The sequence below is a fragment of the Alosa sapidissima genome, chromosome 2 (genome assembly GCF_018492685.1).
Source record: "Alosa sapidissima isolate fAloSap1 chromosome 2, fAloSap1.pri, whole genome shotgun sequence".
Classification (NCBI taxonomy): Eukaryota; Metazoa; Chordata; class Actinopteri; order Clupeiformes; family Clupeidae; genus Alosa; species Alosa sapidissima.
The window spans coordinates 22,343,486-22,360,950 of NC_055958.1; the positions used below are offsets into that span (position 1 = coordinate 22,343,486).

General features: G+C 42.3%; 1 protein-coding gene across 2 annotated transcripts in view; it reads right to left on the reverse strand.

The window, feature by feature from the left end:
- The window catches only part of gpc6b (glypican 6b), a 57,717-nt gene extending 41,183 nt beyond the window's left edge, over nucleotides 1-16,534 (reverse strand). For both annotated transcript variants that reach the window (XM_042084149.1, XM_042084147.1), the window contains exons 1-2: nucleotides 15,930-16,534; nucleotides 5,137-5,295 (exon numbers count right to left, since the gene is read on the reverse strand). In XM_042084149.1, the coding sequence (XP_041940083.1) occupies nucleotides 5,137-5,295; nucleotides 15,930-16,083 (313 nt within the window). In that variant the 5' untranslated portion in view covers nucleotides 16,084-16,534. The remainder of the gene's footprint in view (nucleotides 1-5,136; nucleotides 5,296-15,929) is intronic.
- Between the last annotated feature and the right edge of the window lie 931 nt (nucleotides 16,535-17,465).

Genomic DNA, 17,465 nt, shown 5'->3' on the forward strand with positions numbered 1-17,465 from the left:
CCAGTGCATCAAGATCCCATTACTGGTGATAACCCACTCTGTTTCAGAGTGTTTCAGTTCCCTTTGCCACTGAGTCACCGCTCTCTGTTCATAGCTACCACACTGTGTACTTAGACAGCCAGCTTACAGTACAGTGGGATCACCCTCATGCTAAGCCTCTTGCCTGCGTTGTCCATATTGTTCACAGCCATAGAGGAGCCGGGCCCCATCCTGTAGGATTAAAGTCGGCCCGCAGAGGTGTGTCTGCTTCCCTGAGTGCGCAATTCACCGCTTCAGGATTTAGGGCACAGTGTTTGGCATGCATGGCTGCCTTTTCTATCTTTAATGCCTCCGCATGAAACCCTCACTTTGCCTGTCAGGGGGAAGCGTCCTGGAGCTCTTGTCAATCAGGGTCTTCTTTATCGCGAGGCGTACACCATCTACCTTGCTGGAGGAAAGCGAGCACTGGCCTGTGAGTCAGGCGCCTTGATAATCTGGGTAGTGAGCAGGAGGCAGCCGTAAAGCAGCAGCAGTAAAATCCAACCATGGCAAACATGGCAAAGAATTATATTTTGTGTACACACATGTGTGTGTACATGTGTTTGTGTCTGTATGTCAACTCTCTCTCTCTCTCTCTCTTGTGTGTGTGTGTGTGTGTGTGTGTGTGTGTGTGTGTGTCTGTCTGTCTGTCTGTCTGTCTGTGTCTCTCTCTCTCACTCACTCTCTCTCTCTCTCTCTCTCTGTGTGTGTGTGTGTGTGTCTGTCTGTCTGTGTCTGTGTACCAGACAATATTATATTTGTGTCAGTTCTGAAGCAGAGCAAAAAGCAAAGCACTTGACATTTCAATGGCAATATTCCCAAGCAGAGCATATGGCTAATATCTGTCTGATTTACTAAACACATATCAGGCAATCGCCTCGCTAAATGGGGTGTCAAGCACCGGCGCATCATTAGAAACGCTCCTCTAATTAGCGAATGGAGAGGCAGGAGTGTGCTCTTCATCTTTCGGTCTGTGCCTGGAACCACAGAGGCTCTCTATGGAGGTACAGCACACACCAGCTGGAGCGCGGGTCTCAAGACCTGCTATAGCAACAGCACAAGGGACAGAAATATCAAAGGCTTCACTGGCTGCTGATGAAGTATGTAACTGGCCCCAAAATAAAGGTAGTCTTGGTGTCGTTGCGCTGGCCTTTGCACAGTGGAGTCAGGTATGCGTGGGCCTGCCTGTCAGAAACAGTAAGGATCACAGCTCAAGCTGCACACAAAAGGGCTGTTGACTGTGTGGGAGATACCGGCTGAATACGTACTGAAGAACACAGAAATCAATACAGCATCAAAGAATGATGCAATTAACACTGCCATTCTGGAGCTGGGAGCAGAAAATACTGGACTAGCCCACTTAAGAGTTTGGTCCTACTGGCATATGCATAATGGATATGAGGTTCACCGTACCACACAAATGACAATTACTAACATTGTTACTTTAAAAGCATTGGTGAGTATTATAACCATCACATTGTGGTTAAATGAATAACCATTGTTCTGCTCTACAACTCCATATCACTACAACAACAGCCGTGCCTAGAATACACGTTTCCTATAGAGACACATGCAGTTATTCTCCACGCACTGTGGCCGCTGAATCATTCAAGGATGTTAATTACCAGGGAGAGACTCAAGAGACCAAAGATAGAATGTTAAGACAGTCTCCTCCATTCATCTACAAAACCCAGGTCCAGTAATGAAACCACACAGCGTACTTAATACACTGGCTCTAGTAATTTAAACTTTAGGGTGCCACTTACAAAATGTAATTGACTAAAGTTTGAATAAGTTGACTCAAGTCCAGAGCCATGCAATATCATCCCTGCTGGGCTGCTGCCCTAGAACAGGCTGCTGTGGTCCTGATGGCACATGTGTCAAAACCTGCACACAGCATCCACCCTGACACTCAGTAAATTATGCAGAGTGGCACGCTTCCCCCTGAGGTGTGGGAGGCCTCCAGCCATTTGCTTAAGTGCTGGACAAACCCCACTTATGACCAGATCTGAGCCACACTGACATCCCAGTCACCTTTCCACACCGACGGCATGGCCTGGTAACTAAGGGCAACCAACGATTTCCTCATCTTTGCATACATACTTTTTATAATGAAATTCCAGGCTTAACTGAACAATGTTATATTTGGGTTCTCCTATCGCTTCATTTCAAAGCATTTATTTTACGCAGGAACATATAAACACAGCCAGTAAGAAAAAGATGACTTTGAAAGAAAGCATTGGATTCATGCCCCAACACTTTAATCTCAAAGCTTTAATCTCAAGGCATATGCATTTAAAAAAACTAAAGAACTAAAGGACTATGTCCTTGGGCAACAGGGTGTTGAGTCCATAAAGATATCTCTGTTGACTTTGGTTGCATGCTGACTGCAGTTGTGCTGTTTTTAAAGTAACTTTACATTCAACTTTGTATAAATATGGGGTTTTAAAGTACATGGTGCATAGTATGAGTACAAAATCTAAAACTAAAGTAATATAATCCAGACTCGGTAAAGAATGATTTGTCGACCCATTGTATTTTTGGGTAAATGACACGTTATCTGTCACCATCTAGCTAATGACAAACCAGTACGATCAGTGTGACTTTCTGTAACCAGACATATTTCCAAATATAAACATCATTGCTATATGTATACATTAAAGGTGCTGTAGGCAATGTTGGGTAACATCACTTCTGTTGATGTACAAACAAAACAGAGAGCTAGCTTGCTACTCCCTCCCCCTCCCTCCCATGCAATTGAAACTTTCATAAACGCACATCTCGTCAGTGATTGGCTGGAACAGTTTGTTATGTTTTTATGGTTCAGTTTTTTACAGTGTCAGAGCACAGGGAGCTAGCGGATGATGTTTGCTATATGTGTTTTAGCTTAGAAACCGTGTAACATCGCTTAAGTTGCAGCCAAAACGTGTTTGTGCAAAAGCAACTTGTCCATAATATTCTTTTTAGTGGCTATAAGATTATTGCACCTGGTGGTATGGATCTGTTTCATTTCACTGATAACTGTCAGACTGGTGTAGTGTTTGTTATGAGTCATTGTAACGTTAGACACCAACTACAACCAATTCTTAACCAATACCAAATCATTATCATTAAGCACACATTCATAAGTATGGATATCTAATGCTTTACTCTATACTTTATAGAGCCTTTATGTAAAATCAACTGATTTTGATTAACTGTATAATGACATTTCACTTTAGGGCAATGTTAATATGTCTTTAGTCCCTTAATAAACCTGAGTTTAGACAGAAGATGTCTGTGGGATATGCCATATATATAGTACATGCTCATCTAAAGTATGCAGGTGGACAAATAATTTAGGTGCAAATAATTTCTTTAAACCAGAATGAGTAAAATACATTATTGACAGAATGTCATGAAGGTGATGCTTTCAACATTCTGGTTTTAAAACAAGAGTACCTTAGCACTTTGGCTTATAATACTAGACTATAGGATAAGTGCTACCATATGTTGGACTTTTTGTGCCCTGCACACCATATAACTGGTAAGGGCAGGACTGTTTGTGTATTTGGTGCAAGTGTTGTTTACTGTTTCTATGAATAAACATAACAAGGGATGAGGTGGCTGTTCAGATTATTAGTTAGCATTCAACTTGAAATGTGTCCTGGACAGGCCCGGAGTGGGTAATCGGGAGAATCGGGAGAATTCCCGGTGGGCCGCTTCACTTCTGGGTCGGTCGAGGCAAAAATATTGACATTTGCCACGTTAATCTATCTTCTCTTAAAATTGGCTACACACGTTCGCATTCTATGCCTAACACCGCAGCCTCTGCATGGGTTGTTCTCCCCTCCCAAGAAGAGTTAATTGGTTGGGTCCATATAGCCCGTCTTTTCTAAAATGTTTTCTCATATACCAGCCGGGCCGGCCCTACCGTAGTGATAACCGTCAGGGAGGATGGATGGTAGAAAGAGGCCATGAGGGACTGAAAAGGTCAGGTAAATAAGACGAAAAGTATTGGAGGAAAATGCTGCCAAATATGCCAAGCTTCCAGATTTTTTTTTGAAGAAGACAGACATAATAGTGGCAACTGGTAAAGAGAGATAGCCATTATTATAGCGGCGTAATTATTTAATACTGGACGTTGTAGCGTTGTCAACCTATTCGCAAGCAACATATTAATTAAAATATTAGCCTTTTTGTATCATCCAATATGGCGATTCATAGACTTTGCAAATATTATGTAAATATTGATAACAAAACTCAAGCTTGATCTGTGCATGCAGTAGCCTAGGCCGAAAACAAAAGTAGCCTCTAAGCAGCAGATCAGCAGTCCCCAGCTGAAAATGATGAGCCCAAAATTAGCTATGACTAGGGACAGGGACAGTAGAAAGGTTAATAGAGTTAACCATATGATTTAAAGTTATTTTACGTAAGAAAGAACAGTAGGCTATGACAGATCAACCTATATACCTTGTTTGCTCAGAAGTGGGTGTAGTAAAGGAGAAAATCACCAAACAACATGATAGCTGACCCATGCAGAAAAAACATGTCAACAATACAGTAGTTCAATATGCCTCTTAGTGGAATTGTGGGATACATTTCAAATGCTTTATTTCTTCCTTCCTGTTTTTGTTAACTTATCAACCTATCCTTGTGGAATAGTGAAATATAGGTAGCCTATAATAAAAACTATACAGGATAGTAAGAGCTGAAATGTTGCCTTATTTATCAAATTTCCACCGCCACTAAAAAAGTGGGCTGGTCTTGGGCCTGAAACTCCCGGGCTGAAAAGTGGCCCCACTCCGGCCTTGGTCCTGAAATAATTCAATGTTGCATTTCTATAAGTTCAAATGAAGCCTGACATACATCCCAAAGTAACTGCCTCCGGAAGCTCTTCCTCCTTTCCTTCTAACTGCAGCACCATGCCCTGGTCCTTCACTGGGATAGGAGAACAACAGGCACACTTCAAGGATTTAATGGAGTAACCTCAAACTGCTCACCCCGAGTCCTGAGACTGACCAGTCATGCACACAGAGAATGCTGCTTTTAGCAAGGGGAGGGAATGAACAAAATATCATACAGTTTGTGAAATACATTAGAATGGAAAACAATGAATATATTAAACTTGCATCTTACCATCAAACATTTTATGTCTTGACACAAATGTGGCCCGAAGGTCTTCACTAATTCCATCAAGCACATTCTCAAAGTCAATTTTGCTCTGTTGGCTGAAACCATCCTCCATCTCTGACGAGCAGCAGGTCTTCTCTTGGGAGCACACGCGCAGATGCTCACCTGAAAATGACAGAAAATGGATGACCCCTATTTATTCTAGTGCTACTCAATGACAACAAGCAGACCATTTGTCTCAGCCGCCACGTCTGGCAGCTGTTCAAAAAGACACTACTTAGTCAGTGCCTTACAGTAAGATGCCTCAGGGAGCATCTCAAGTAATCATTTTGTACTAAGAGGGAAAATGAGTGGGCATGAATTTAGTTTTCTGAGATCCTTATGCAAAAAATCTCCAATAGTGCTTCAAGCAAATACAAGAGAAAAAATAACTGAGATAAACAACAATAACTCTTCATGCTAAAATTAATATTCCGTTTCTGTATATAGCTAGATGGCTTTCCTGAGATGGCTTTCACAGAATGACTGACATTGCAAAAGTAATTCTACAGATCTGAATCACTCATTCAGCTCCCAAAAGTAAATTAACTAAACACACACACTTGCAGAAAATTCAATCAATCTAAATCGGACAAGCTTTCAGGGCAATCAATGCCACCATTCTCTGTGTTCTACAGAAAAGCCAGGCTTAAGATGGAACTCTTGGGAAAGGCTTCCTGTAGGGCTGTCTTGCTTGTTCATGCTCAAATTTTCTGAGAGCCATTACCTCTCGCATACCTGTCTTAGTGTATATGTGCATTTTTGTTCATCTCTTGATTTCTTTCAGGCATAGTTCTTCTTACAGTACATAGAAAATGTGCTGCTTTTACCTTCAATCGGCCCTTTCCTACCTAATGCATCTACAGCTATTACTCTCCTGCAGGTGAGCAACTGGACTTCTTTTGTGTCTGCTTATTGCTCTCTGTGTAGCTAGAAATGCTTTAGAACTGCTACATTTCCATTGTCAGTAGTGATGTATCATTATTATCAAGGACACACTTCTTTGAAGATTAAGTTCAAAAATCAAAATGTAGATTCACTAGTAGACTAGTGTAGCTCTCTGTGTGTGACTGGATCAGCATAACAACACTGTTATGACAAAGGGTCATTAAGATAAAGGGGCACAAAGCTTGGCTTGCTGTACCAAACTCACCACACAACACAACATGCATTCAGATGAATCACTGAATACACATACAGTTCATGTCATACTTGAGGTGACATGTGAGGTGCCTTAATTCTGATCCATTATGATACAAAAGAGTCCCAAGTATCTGTCTCCCCGAGCATCCTCACCAACATAAATCCGAACCTCTGTTATTGAGCTGACAGATTTGTTTTTAATGTGTACAGTTCCATTCCTGCATTACCTACCAATATACATAATACCACTTGGTTCAGCTTGGCTTGATCTTATTTTGTTTACTAGATACAAATGGCTCTCAGAATTGAATGTCCTCTCTAGGAACAGAAACAGAAAAAAGTCCAGCTCCATCTGGTCAAAAAAGTAATGGTGGCTGACCTCAGTTCAGCAGCTAACATATTCATCTCTGTCAGGGTCCTATCTCCACCTGGTGAGAGTGTGACCCTTTCATGTGGCCATGTGCAGGCCTGAGGATGTGGCCAGCAGAGCACCTCGCCGTCCCAGCGGGTCAGGGGTCTGACTGCAGTGGCTGGTCAGGTGCGTCACATGGAGATCTCCCGGTCGCACACCCACCGTCTGACAGGCGGCCTCAGCGGTCTCAATAGTGCAAAGCATCACATAAAATTAGTCTGTCATAGATCAACATCCCCGCCTGTGCTTCCAAGGGACTCCACTCTGCCAAACACACTGTCCTTTCTGCCCAAGGTTAAAGTGAAAATGGCAGGCACAGGGACATGGAGAACTGGGATCTTTAGGGTGGAGATAACAACAGATTCACTGTTCACAGAGTCTTATCACTCAGTCTTATCACTCATGTTTATATAGCAAGAAAGCCCTTAGTAATCAAACAGCTGTGAGAACATTTAGAGATACACAAGTCACAAGTTTACCACAGTATCTTATCTACTTCAAACTTACACCTTTTCTCTACTGCTAACAATTACAGTATGCCAACAGACAATTGATATCTACCGAAGTGTTAAAGCGCTAAAATGTGTTGATAATTGCTCCGTAAATAAACAACAAACGTTCCAAAAGGGGTGGGGGTGGCAAAGCCCCGTCTTACAGCTTCTTGGGTGCACATTGTGGCGTGTTCCAAAGAGCTGCCCTGAAAAGAGCACTATGCAAATGACCGTTGTTTGCTCTGGGCTGGCGCTGTGTGGAGCGTGATTGTCACCTGCAGCTGTCTGTGATCCTGAGCAAACTCTTGCCAGCGTCACACTGCTGAAGGGGACATTATTTCCTGCTAATATCCTGGTACCAAAGGCGGCCTCTGGCGAGTCATTCAGTATTAAGTAGGCTGGGACAGTAAAATAAAGAGACGTGTCCCTGTGCAACCTCTCTACTTGCCTCTGTTAGCAAAGCCATCAGGACACAGCCGACCTCGGCATTCTGCTCTACTGTGTTAAGCAGTCAGCAAATACATAAAGCACAGAATCCTTTGGGTGACATTTTATGTCTGTAATTGTTGAGACAGTGTTGAAATGCCATGATTATGGGCAACATAATCTAATGTTCCTTTAAAGATTTTGTTTGTAGGCTTGAATAAATCTCACACTGATACAGGAACTTTTCAGAAATCATTAGGTAATGAGAGAGACTTATGCAGCCATTCAGGGTTATATCAACAGCCACACAAGCCAACTGCATGGGCTGAAATTACATCCTGTCTCGCCAGTCTGCAATCAACCTGAGTGTCAGTCATCATCTCCAGATGACAACACCTTTCACATTAGCACAGCTGATGAATTCTTCCTCTGGAGTTAATAAAAGACAGCATTTGCATTCATCACACTCGGCTCAACTACTGTATGTTTGAGAGCCGGGATGCAAACAGAGCTTCTCTATCTGCATTTATTTGGACTGAGGCAACTTCACTATTGTCTTTTCAAAACTCCAAATACACACAGGGAGCACACTGTTTGGGTTCTAGTTATTTATTCTTTGTTTAAACTGTGAATTGCACTTCAAACCCGATGGAAAACACCATCTGTAACAGAGCCAAAGGAGCATATTAATAAGGGAAAATATACAAGTTCTGTTTATATCATCCATCTCCAGATGTTCCTGTGTTGACTGCGTGCCTTAGCAGCGTCTTGTTTAATTCCTTTGAGGCACTTCTGATATGCGGCTGGGTCAGTGGGTATTAAAATATCAAGCATCAGAGGCTTTGGCCCATTAAAGTCAGATAATACAAGGTGTTAAAACATATTACCATGCAGTAAAGGTTGGCCAAATCTCACAAACGCTGTATTCAGGTGTGTACCAGTATCTGGCCAAAGAGGCCCGTAGCATATGTGCACAGCCATCTGCCAGGTCCCACTGTCCCTGTGCCAAACTTTAGAAAATACACCATCTTCAAAGACAAAATAAAGTGTAAAAAACTATATACAAAAAAGACGTAAAACTGTTTCCACATAAATTAAGCAATTTCTAGGATTCTGCAATTAGTCATGAACTAAGCAGATGGCTAAATATCCTGATGTTTTCTTGCTGTTTGCTTTTGTGCTCCCCTTATATATTTATTTAGTCCAAGTCTGGTCACCAAGGGTGGCTCTGCCCTATATTCACAAAGGATATTTGTTCCAGTGAGCGCTGCATCCTTGTCATGTTCCACAGGGACACAATGTCCTTTATCACGGTGAGAATGTGAATGAGGCCCAAATTGATCTCTTTTATGCAAGGGCTGCTCCAAGACAGCGCTCCCCAGCCCCGTCTCTGACGACCCACACCGGCACATTCATACAGACGGAATATTGATCCGTGCGGATGTACATCATTATGCATGACTCAAAGACGGCTAATTCAGTGTTCCATTTGACAGGGGAAAAAACAAAACTTCTCTATCTGCAATGTTACACCTTGCACTGACCATCTCTGTTCCATTGGTCCAATACAATTCTTCACTAAGACATGAGCATCATTGACCCTAAAAAAGACTTCTTAATTTAATAACCTATTACAGTAACAAGGATACAACTGCCCTAAAGGACTGACCGCTTCCCTACAAAATGCATGGACAGATGATGCAGTGAAACAGTGCACACAGAGGGATGGATATTGCTGTAAGGGTTAAAAGTGAAGTCCAATGAGTGCGGACAGATCTGATCCAGCTCTAATGGAGTCCGACCTAACGAGATGGCCAGCACTGGCATGAGCAGAGACTTGCTGATGGATGACAAAATGGGCAGCGAGACCCGCGGGAGAGAGAGGGGAGTGAGGGCTCCTCTTCCACACCGCTATCTGGAGCACTGAGGAAAAGCTACAGGTAGCAGCTGCTGCACTGCACTGGACTGGACTGGACTGGGCTGGAGAGTCTAGTGAGAGAGCCCCTTGGCTTGCTGTGATCACCAGTCATCTCCGCTCGTTTAAAGCTCCATTCCTGGTGTTGTGTTTCATTAGCGGCCCGAGTCGGAATGAGGCGACGTCACTGCCCACCCAGAGCAGGGAGGAGCAGCTATCCGTGCCGAGAAACCCCAGAGTGCCTCCTCCTCCCACGTGGGATGTGAAACATCATAACAGTTGACTGCGCCTTTCTTGGGAGCCCTTTAAAAGCCTGTGTCTCCTACAGGTGCACTTGTCTAGCCAGCCCATGTCAACACGACTGACACGGCGCTAAAGATAGACACAACGACAGCAGCCAGGCCTTCATACTGTAGGTGGCTCAGGTTCTTGATGGCGCAGGGTTTTGACAAGATGATGAGGGTGAAGACATGCATGAGGGGGGATCACACAATCGCAAGCGGCACACCTATTTCATGTTAACAAACGGAGAACCATTCAACTCCGAGACCAGCAGAAAGAACTCTGCTGGAGTTTATACTGTGCTCATATGCGTAAAACACACAGGGAAGCAGCTGACTGCCAGGGTTACAAACATAAAGAGCTAAAGCTGTTTGACTGCATCAGAATACACTTAGCCCTAGGTTATGTTTTAATTGGATAGCTGTTGGCAGGTTTAGGGGTTGACTTGGTTACCCAGGTTTCTGTTTGGCACAGTCTGTGTGGTGTTTTAAAATAACTATAATGATTTATTATTACAAAAAAAAATATTTGTGTTGATACCAACATTCTGAACACTTCTCATCATGGTGCGTACTTTTCCATCATGAGAAGGGCAAACGAAGGGAAGAGTGCACAAACTCAAATCTTTGTTTCTCCCCAAAACAGTGTTTCTGAGATCTCATGCTCAGTTTTATGAACTGTTGTGTAACACACATATATTATATAGCTAGGGTGTGTGTGAGATAACGGTTAGTGTTAGGGCCAGGTTATGTTTAGGGTAAGATGACAGATAATTGACTGGTTGTTGAGAGGTAGCAGTAGTTCACTGGATAGTTTGCTGACAGTCAACTGAATATTTTTAATACAGCTATTTTTATTTAAAAATATGGAAGAATAAAATAGGTCATTAAGGTGTTACAAAATGGATTGTAAATTCATAAGCAAAGGTGCATTCGAGTGTACTACTTGGTAACACTAACTTGGATAGTCCGCCCATGGAGACTTAACAGATCATAACAAGATTCAAGCAGTAAAATGGCTGTTGAGCATTAACCAAACCCTTAACCTTAATAAAAAAGTAGCTCAGTGTTTCCCACAGAATTTAATTATATTTGTGGTGGTAAGTTTGCAGAATTAACTTGAATTTTGGGCTTTTATGCCTTTAATGTGACAGGATAGTGGAGAGTGACAGGAAGTAAGTGGGAGAGAGTCTCGGGGTGGGATCCGGAAAGGACCACGGGGCGGGAAACCTGGGTCGCCAGCATACGGTGCAGGTGCCCCAGCCAGTTGCGCCACAGCTGGGGCTACAACTACAGGATTGTTAATGCTTTCTTTAAACGTGCATGTAGGTTGTTGAGATACAATGAGAGGGTGCACATAGTTCTACTGTACAAACAAACAAACAAAGTATAGTTCTACTATAAACAAATTCCATCTCATTTAAATAGTACAACATGGAAGACCATTGTGTGGTGGTCAGTGTTGATATTGTGGTGGGCCGCCACAAATAAGTCAATGTATGGGAAACACTGTAGCTATAGTGTCCACAGATAGTTTGTTGATAATGTAGATGCTAGTCTGTGGGTGGACTCTATGAGTAAAGTGTGACCCTATATGGTACTGTAGGTTCAATATTTTTCTTCTTAAATAGCCACTGGACATTGGACTGAATTTATATCTATCACTTTTCTCCAAAGCATGATTTCTGCCTCACATTTTTACCCATCCACAGACATATACACTGATGGCGAAAGGCTGCTATGCAAGGAGTAGAGCAGCACATTTGCTGACAGGCTGGTTGGAGTCCCAAAGTTCAACTTTTCAATTACATCGGTAATTAGGCTGTATATATCATACGACTGATTCCTCTCTAATGTCCTTGGCAATACAGTGAAAAGATTTGAAAAGATTTGTATTAAAGCTGTAAATGTTCTTCCAAAGTGCTTTCCATGCTGTGCAATGGCAACCAGCTTACCATTATGATTTCTGAAACTCTCAAGGTCAGCAGCAGCCAAACTCATTTCTCTTTTTAACTTTTACTTCTTTTTACTAAATGTCTACATCCCACTGATTGCACTAAACAGAAGTAGCCTCCACTTGTATTCACTGACATAGATGTACACTAAACTATGGTGTCTCAGTCTGTCTCAGAATTATCATTGGACTACTGGCAAATGTCTTTTCTCTTCGTAAATCTGTCCTAATATCAGCCTTGCGAAGCCTTCAGGAATGTAGAATTGATTAACCCTGCCCTAAACTAGGGACACCCTGCAGAGCACACTTAGAGTGCACACATGCCTGCTATGGCACAAGATCCCATGCATATGCATGGCTGAGGGAAGTGAACGTGATGAGTCATGTTTTTATTAGTTTATTTCGGAATGGCAGAGATCAATGCATCATCATTAATGTATGAACGCAAGATGACGCTATTACTACAGCCCTTTTGCTTTCTCACCATTAACCTGCAATCTCAGCAAGGTGATGAATTTCAAAAAAGGATGTAATACAATGTACAGCCCTCAAGCTCTGTTATTTACTCACATTACCTAAAATCCCAGCCATAAGGACCATTCTCACATCCTCTTTGTTCCATTAGACATTACGCTGCTTTATTGCAGCATGCTGGTGCCATCATCAATGTCCTCAACAGCAGAGTAGTTATGTGGTGTGAGAATGTAACCTTAAAACAGGCACAATGTTTAGTAGGGGCTAACTGTGAGCATTTGCCATTTGCCCTTGTAGTGACTGTAGAGAGTCTGCCCGTCCATACCTTTACAGCTTGGTCTTAGTAGGGCTCAGTAGACATTACAGCACATCACACACACACCGGCACAGATAATTTGCCAGAAAGCAAACGCAGTCAAGAAGCTTGTAAAATGTCAACAGCGTTATTTCTGTCCCCTCCCACTGCCAAGGCTCAGCAGGCTGCGAAGGACATGAAATGATAGGGTCCAGCTGGGACACCACAGCAAGAAGAACTTGGCGGTCCGACCAGCACACATGATCCCTGCAAACATCTCCATCAAGAATCAGGCGTGGGTTAATTCAGCACAGCGCAGTTCAGAGAACTGGAGGCACACACAGACTGCGTGCCGGGGCTAGGCTTTCACCATGTCAATCACGAGTCTGGCTACGGGACACTGGTATGTAATGGGCCCACAGACAGTTTGTTTAAATATATGGACAAGACTGCTGCTCAGGAGCCCTAGGAGCGCTGGACATTTTTAGCTCTGCAGACAGTCCGTAGACTCGCAGGAGGCCAAGAGCACTCTCTCAGTTTGCAGGCTCGTCCAGCCTTTTCGGATGGCCACTCGCTGCCTTGGCTGCTGCTGACAGGCAGAACAACAAGGGCCTCTTCTGAATGCAAACGGCCTGTTCACAGGGCATTGCCATGCCACCTGGCCTTTCTTCTGACAGCTCAAAGCAGCGCCGGGCCTGTCAATAATGCTGACACCACTGTGACATTCAACCTGACCTGGCTGAATCAAGCCAAACACTCTTGAGGTACTCAGCCCTGTTGTGAAGATCAAACATCCATTCAAATTCCTAAGGAGGCGCCCCATCTTCACTGTGGGAGAGACCTGCCAGCGAGATTATAAAAAGAAAGTGGGAAGCAAGTTGCAGAAGTCACAGCCATGAGCTGAGCAGGATTCCGGCATGTGTATTTTATTCATTGGCATAATTATGCTGGGAATGTGCTCCTCAGACAGCCTCACATATAAACAGCTTAAAGGGCAGACTTGATAATATGGTGCGTCTCTCCATAACTAATCAAATGCTTTCTCAATTGCAGAGGCAGACTCTAAAGACGGACCATCAATTCCAGCACCTGCATAACAGTGTCATTACACATCTCACATTAGCCATTTTCTGCTGCCTGCTCTAACGTCCCTAGTTTAATTGATGGCTGAAGTGCAAAGTCAGGCAATGAGCAGAGGGCCTCGTGCATGTGCTACAGCTAGCATGTGTCATGTGGGCACGCTGGGCAGACACACCGACGTTTGCCCTTAGGACCTTATTGCTTATTTTGCCTAATTGTCCATTTAATTATTTTGCCTAATTGTACATTTCATTATTTTGCCTAATTGTACATTTCCTTATTTTGCCTAATTGTACATTTCATCATTTTGCCTAATTATTAAATTAGACTGCACTTTCCCCGCCATTTAAATGAGGGCCTTATGTGAAATTTGTCTTTTCATATTAGTTAGGTTTACTAATGAACAGCAGCTCAGCCATGAGGCCACAAAATAACAAACATGCTTTAGCCACTAAATGCTACTGATTTAGATTCATCTGAAGGAAACTTAATGGCATTTGCTCACCGTAACACTGTTCATATACAAGTAGTGTATATCACACCTATTTCTCTTTAACCATAGTTAAAGATAACCACAGGTATGTCCACAGAGGCATATACTATGATATGGCCATCACATGTAATGGCCATTTCACTTATTTAGCTCACAAGACATAGCTATTCTGCAGGTTTTTAATGACGGTAAACACAACCCAATGAGCCCATATATTTGCTCATATATTAGAGACTACAGGTACCAGCAAAGCTGAGCTGGAGCTCTGACACATTTAATATTTCATAATTAATTATACCAACTGAACTAAGCATTCATTTGATTATAGAAGTCACAGAGCATATCATGTAATGGAGAGTTACTATTCCCCCTAAGGGAGGAGATACCAAATCAGCCACAGCCTCATGACCCAACCAGAGTACAAATGGAACACTCCCAACAATTTCAATAAGTTGGAGCCTATGCTGGTTTCTGGAACGGGTTCTTTATCACAGTAATTTATGACAATAATATATGTATGTGTAACAATTAAAAAAAAATTTCAGAAATTTGAAATGCCATCCACCAAACACTCAAGCCTCTCTGTCTATAACAGACCTTCCATTAAAGGTTACATTTATTCAGTATTACAGTAATACTAATATACCATACTGAAGAGTATGCAAAGAACATCCAGAAATAACTGATTACGACATATTGTTGGGGATCTGAAATGTCTTTCCTCTACGGCAGATGCAGTTTTAATATATACATTTTCTTAAACTGAAGCAACCATATCACAAGCAACAGGTTATTAAAACTGCAGGTCATCTGCAACACAAAAGAGAAGTTTGATAGAACTGAATAATGCAAACCTAATGTGGACAAAAACTCTTGCATATTGACCAATCCAATCAATGTTTGCCCAGACACTGAACACAAATAATAGTCAGAGACAGTGATGCATTCTGTTCACTGACATGCATAACCTCAGGATCAATGCAGCATAAATACTACTGGATTTTGGCCATAATGGTTACAATGTTGCCATATTTTGGGTTAAATGGGAATCATTGTGTCTTTCAATATAATTAGCTAAAGTCTTTCTGGTAGGGTTGAGTCCCCTCCAAAGAGCTATGTATGCTTGCTGTGCACAAATGGGCGCTTTCATACCGTCCTATTTATGGATTTCAGAATGCCAGCAAAACAGAGTCTGACTTTCCTGAAGGCCAACTCTAATTCAACAATACTGCATGAAGCTTAATGCTGTTACATTGCTAAATGTTATCATGAAACTGATAAACTCTTTCACAAACAATAAAAATATGATGTAGTAAAAAAATAAAATACTGAGCGTAATATTGAATATTCAACAATTCCAGTGTAATAAGCCAAGACATTTTCCATGTTGCCTACACTCTGCAATTAATCTATTTCTGATGCAAAAAATCTTCAACCTATATAATAGACAGTTGGACCCAAGGCAGTGTCACTATAGAGAAGAAATAAAACGTAGAGTTCAAAGAAATATCCTATTTTCCCCTGCCTGGCAGGTGTTGTAAAGTCAGTGGTAGGCTACGCTCACAGTAGCTACTGCAGTGTAATTGATTGCAAAATCTTTTAAAAATCGATGTGGAAATTAAGTGGCAGTTTCAAAATCGACCTTAAGGTATTGTTAAAAAGCAGGATTCACAGATACTTAAATGTATGTTTTCCCTCCAGTGATGTCCCGCATGTCAGTTGCTCAACTTTAGCCATAGACAGACATAGGACAGACGATTGACAGGTAGCACACAACGCTTACATTCCGTGCTCACCTGAGATTTCCTGGTAAGGGACATTAGTAAAGCTGAAGCCTTTAGCAGTGTAAGCGTCTCTGACCTGGCTGCAGTTTTGAGTTTTTACATCCGCTCCCACTGTCAGTGTGAGAAAAGAGAAAGCGCACAGGACAGCGGTGCGTAATCTCAACATGGTGCACTTCAGTTGTACTCCTTCGCTCCGCGGCACAGTGGCTACCGGCACTGGGCTTTCACACTGCAGTACATCCGGAGGTGTTGGATAAGATGAGCGTTTGCTACCTCTCCTCAACAACACGGCGCAAACAAGAACATGTCCACTCTTTAAAACAGGAGTAGCAGCTGACTTTGAAGAGCCTGCGGTGGAGGATCCCACTTTTTGGCCGAAAATACTACGCTGAGACCGGGGTACCGCCACATGAACCTATCTATCTGACTGAGCGCTTTAAACGTTGTGCTCGGCAAACTTCAGCCCGGTGCGGAGTCGTTGCTCACGGTTCTAAGAATGAAGTGGGAACGCTTAGACGAGGAGACGGCTGGCAAGTGACTGTTCACAAGGAGAAAATGCGGAGTGGAGTCTCAGGTTCTGTGGATATATAGGGTGGTGCGCTTTCATACGCCGACTCTTATCACTGGCACAGGAATTCAAACACATGGAGCAAGCGTAGACTACGCGACACGGTGTTGTACCTACGCCCCCGTTTCCAACGTGCAGACAGTCACATGCACCTTGTCTTATAACGAAAAAAAAAACAACCACATTAAAAACTTTAAGATCCATCTAGCAGTAAAACTATGCCGGCTATAAAGGAAGTGGTAATCGAAACTTTTGTCATAACAACAGCATGAGGCCAATGAGTCTTTTTTGTACGGATTTGCCTTATTAATTCTCTTTCTCTTTGACTTGTGAAAGCATAATGACAAATGAACAACTGGAACTGATAGACAAAATAAACGCTTAGGCCTACACACATTTGTGAAATTCATAGATTTGTACTAGAACTATTTAACTAAGTGTACCAGAAGAGCAGTGTTAACTTGCTCTTTCAAGAAGTCAAGAGCGTCGCTATTCCAGTTGTTGAGAATGTGACTCAATCATCTCTCTGCAGTCAACAGATGAGGGAATACCAGACAATATCCCCGTGAACACACATGATTGCTGACCTTTATATTGACTACTGGATACATTATGGGATTATCTGTTTTAATTCCATAGATATGTCCTGCATGAGTGCATAGGGATTTGGAGTGCAGAACCACATCATTGTCAAAATGCCAAATGCTGTGAAATTATTCAGATGTTATGAGTTCTAAATATTGTGTACCAACACTGAGCTAATATTTATGTGCATGTGACGTCCTCATCAATATGAGATTAAAGATCATTTTCACAACAAAAGGAATAACAAAACATATGCTTTCAAATTTTCAAATGTAAATTCCAGCCATGGTAAGAACATGACAAGATACGAATACGTTTGAGAAAACGTAAGATACGTTTAAGAAAAGTACCAGATCAGAAATGTATTTGCTTCATATAGGTCATATGGTTCATAA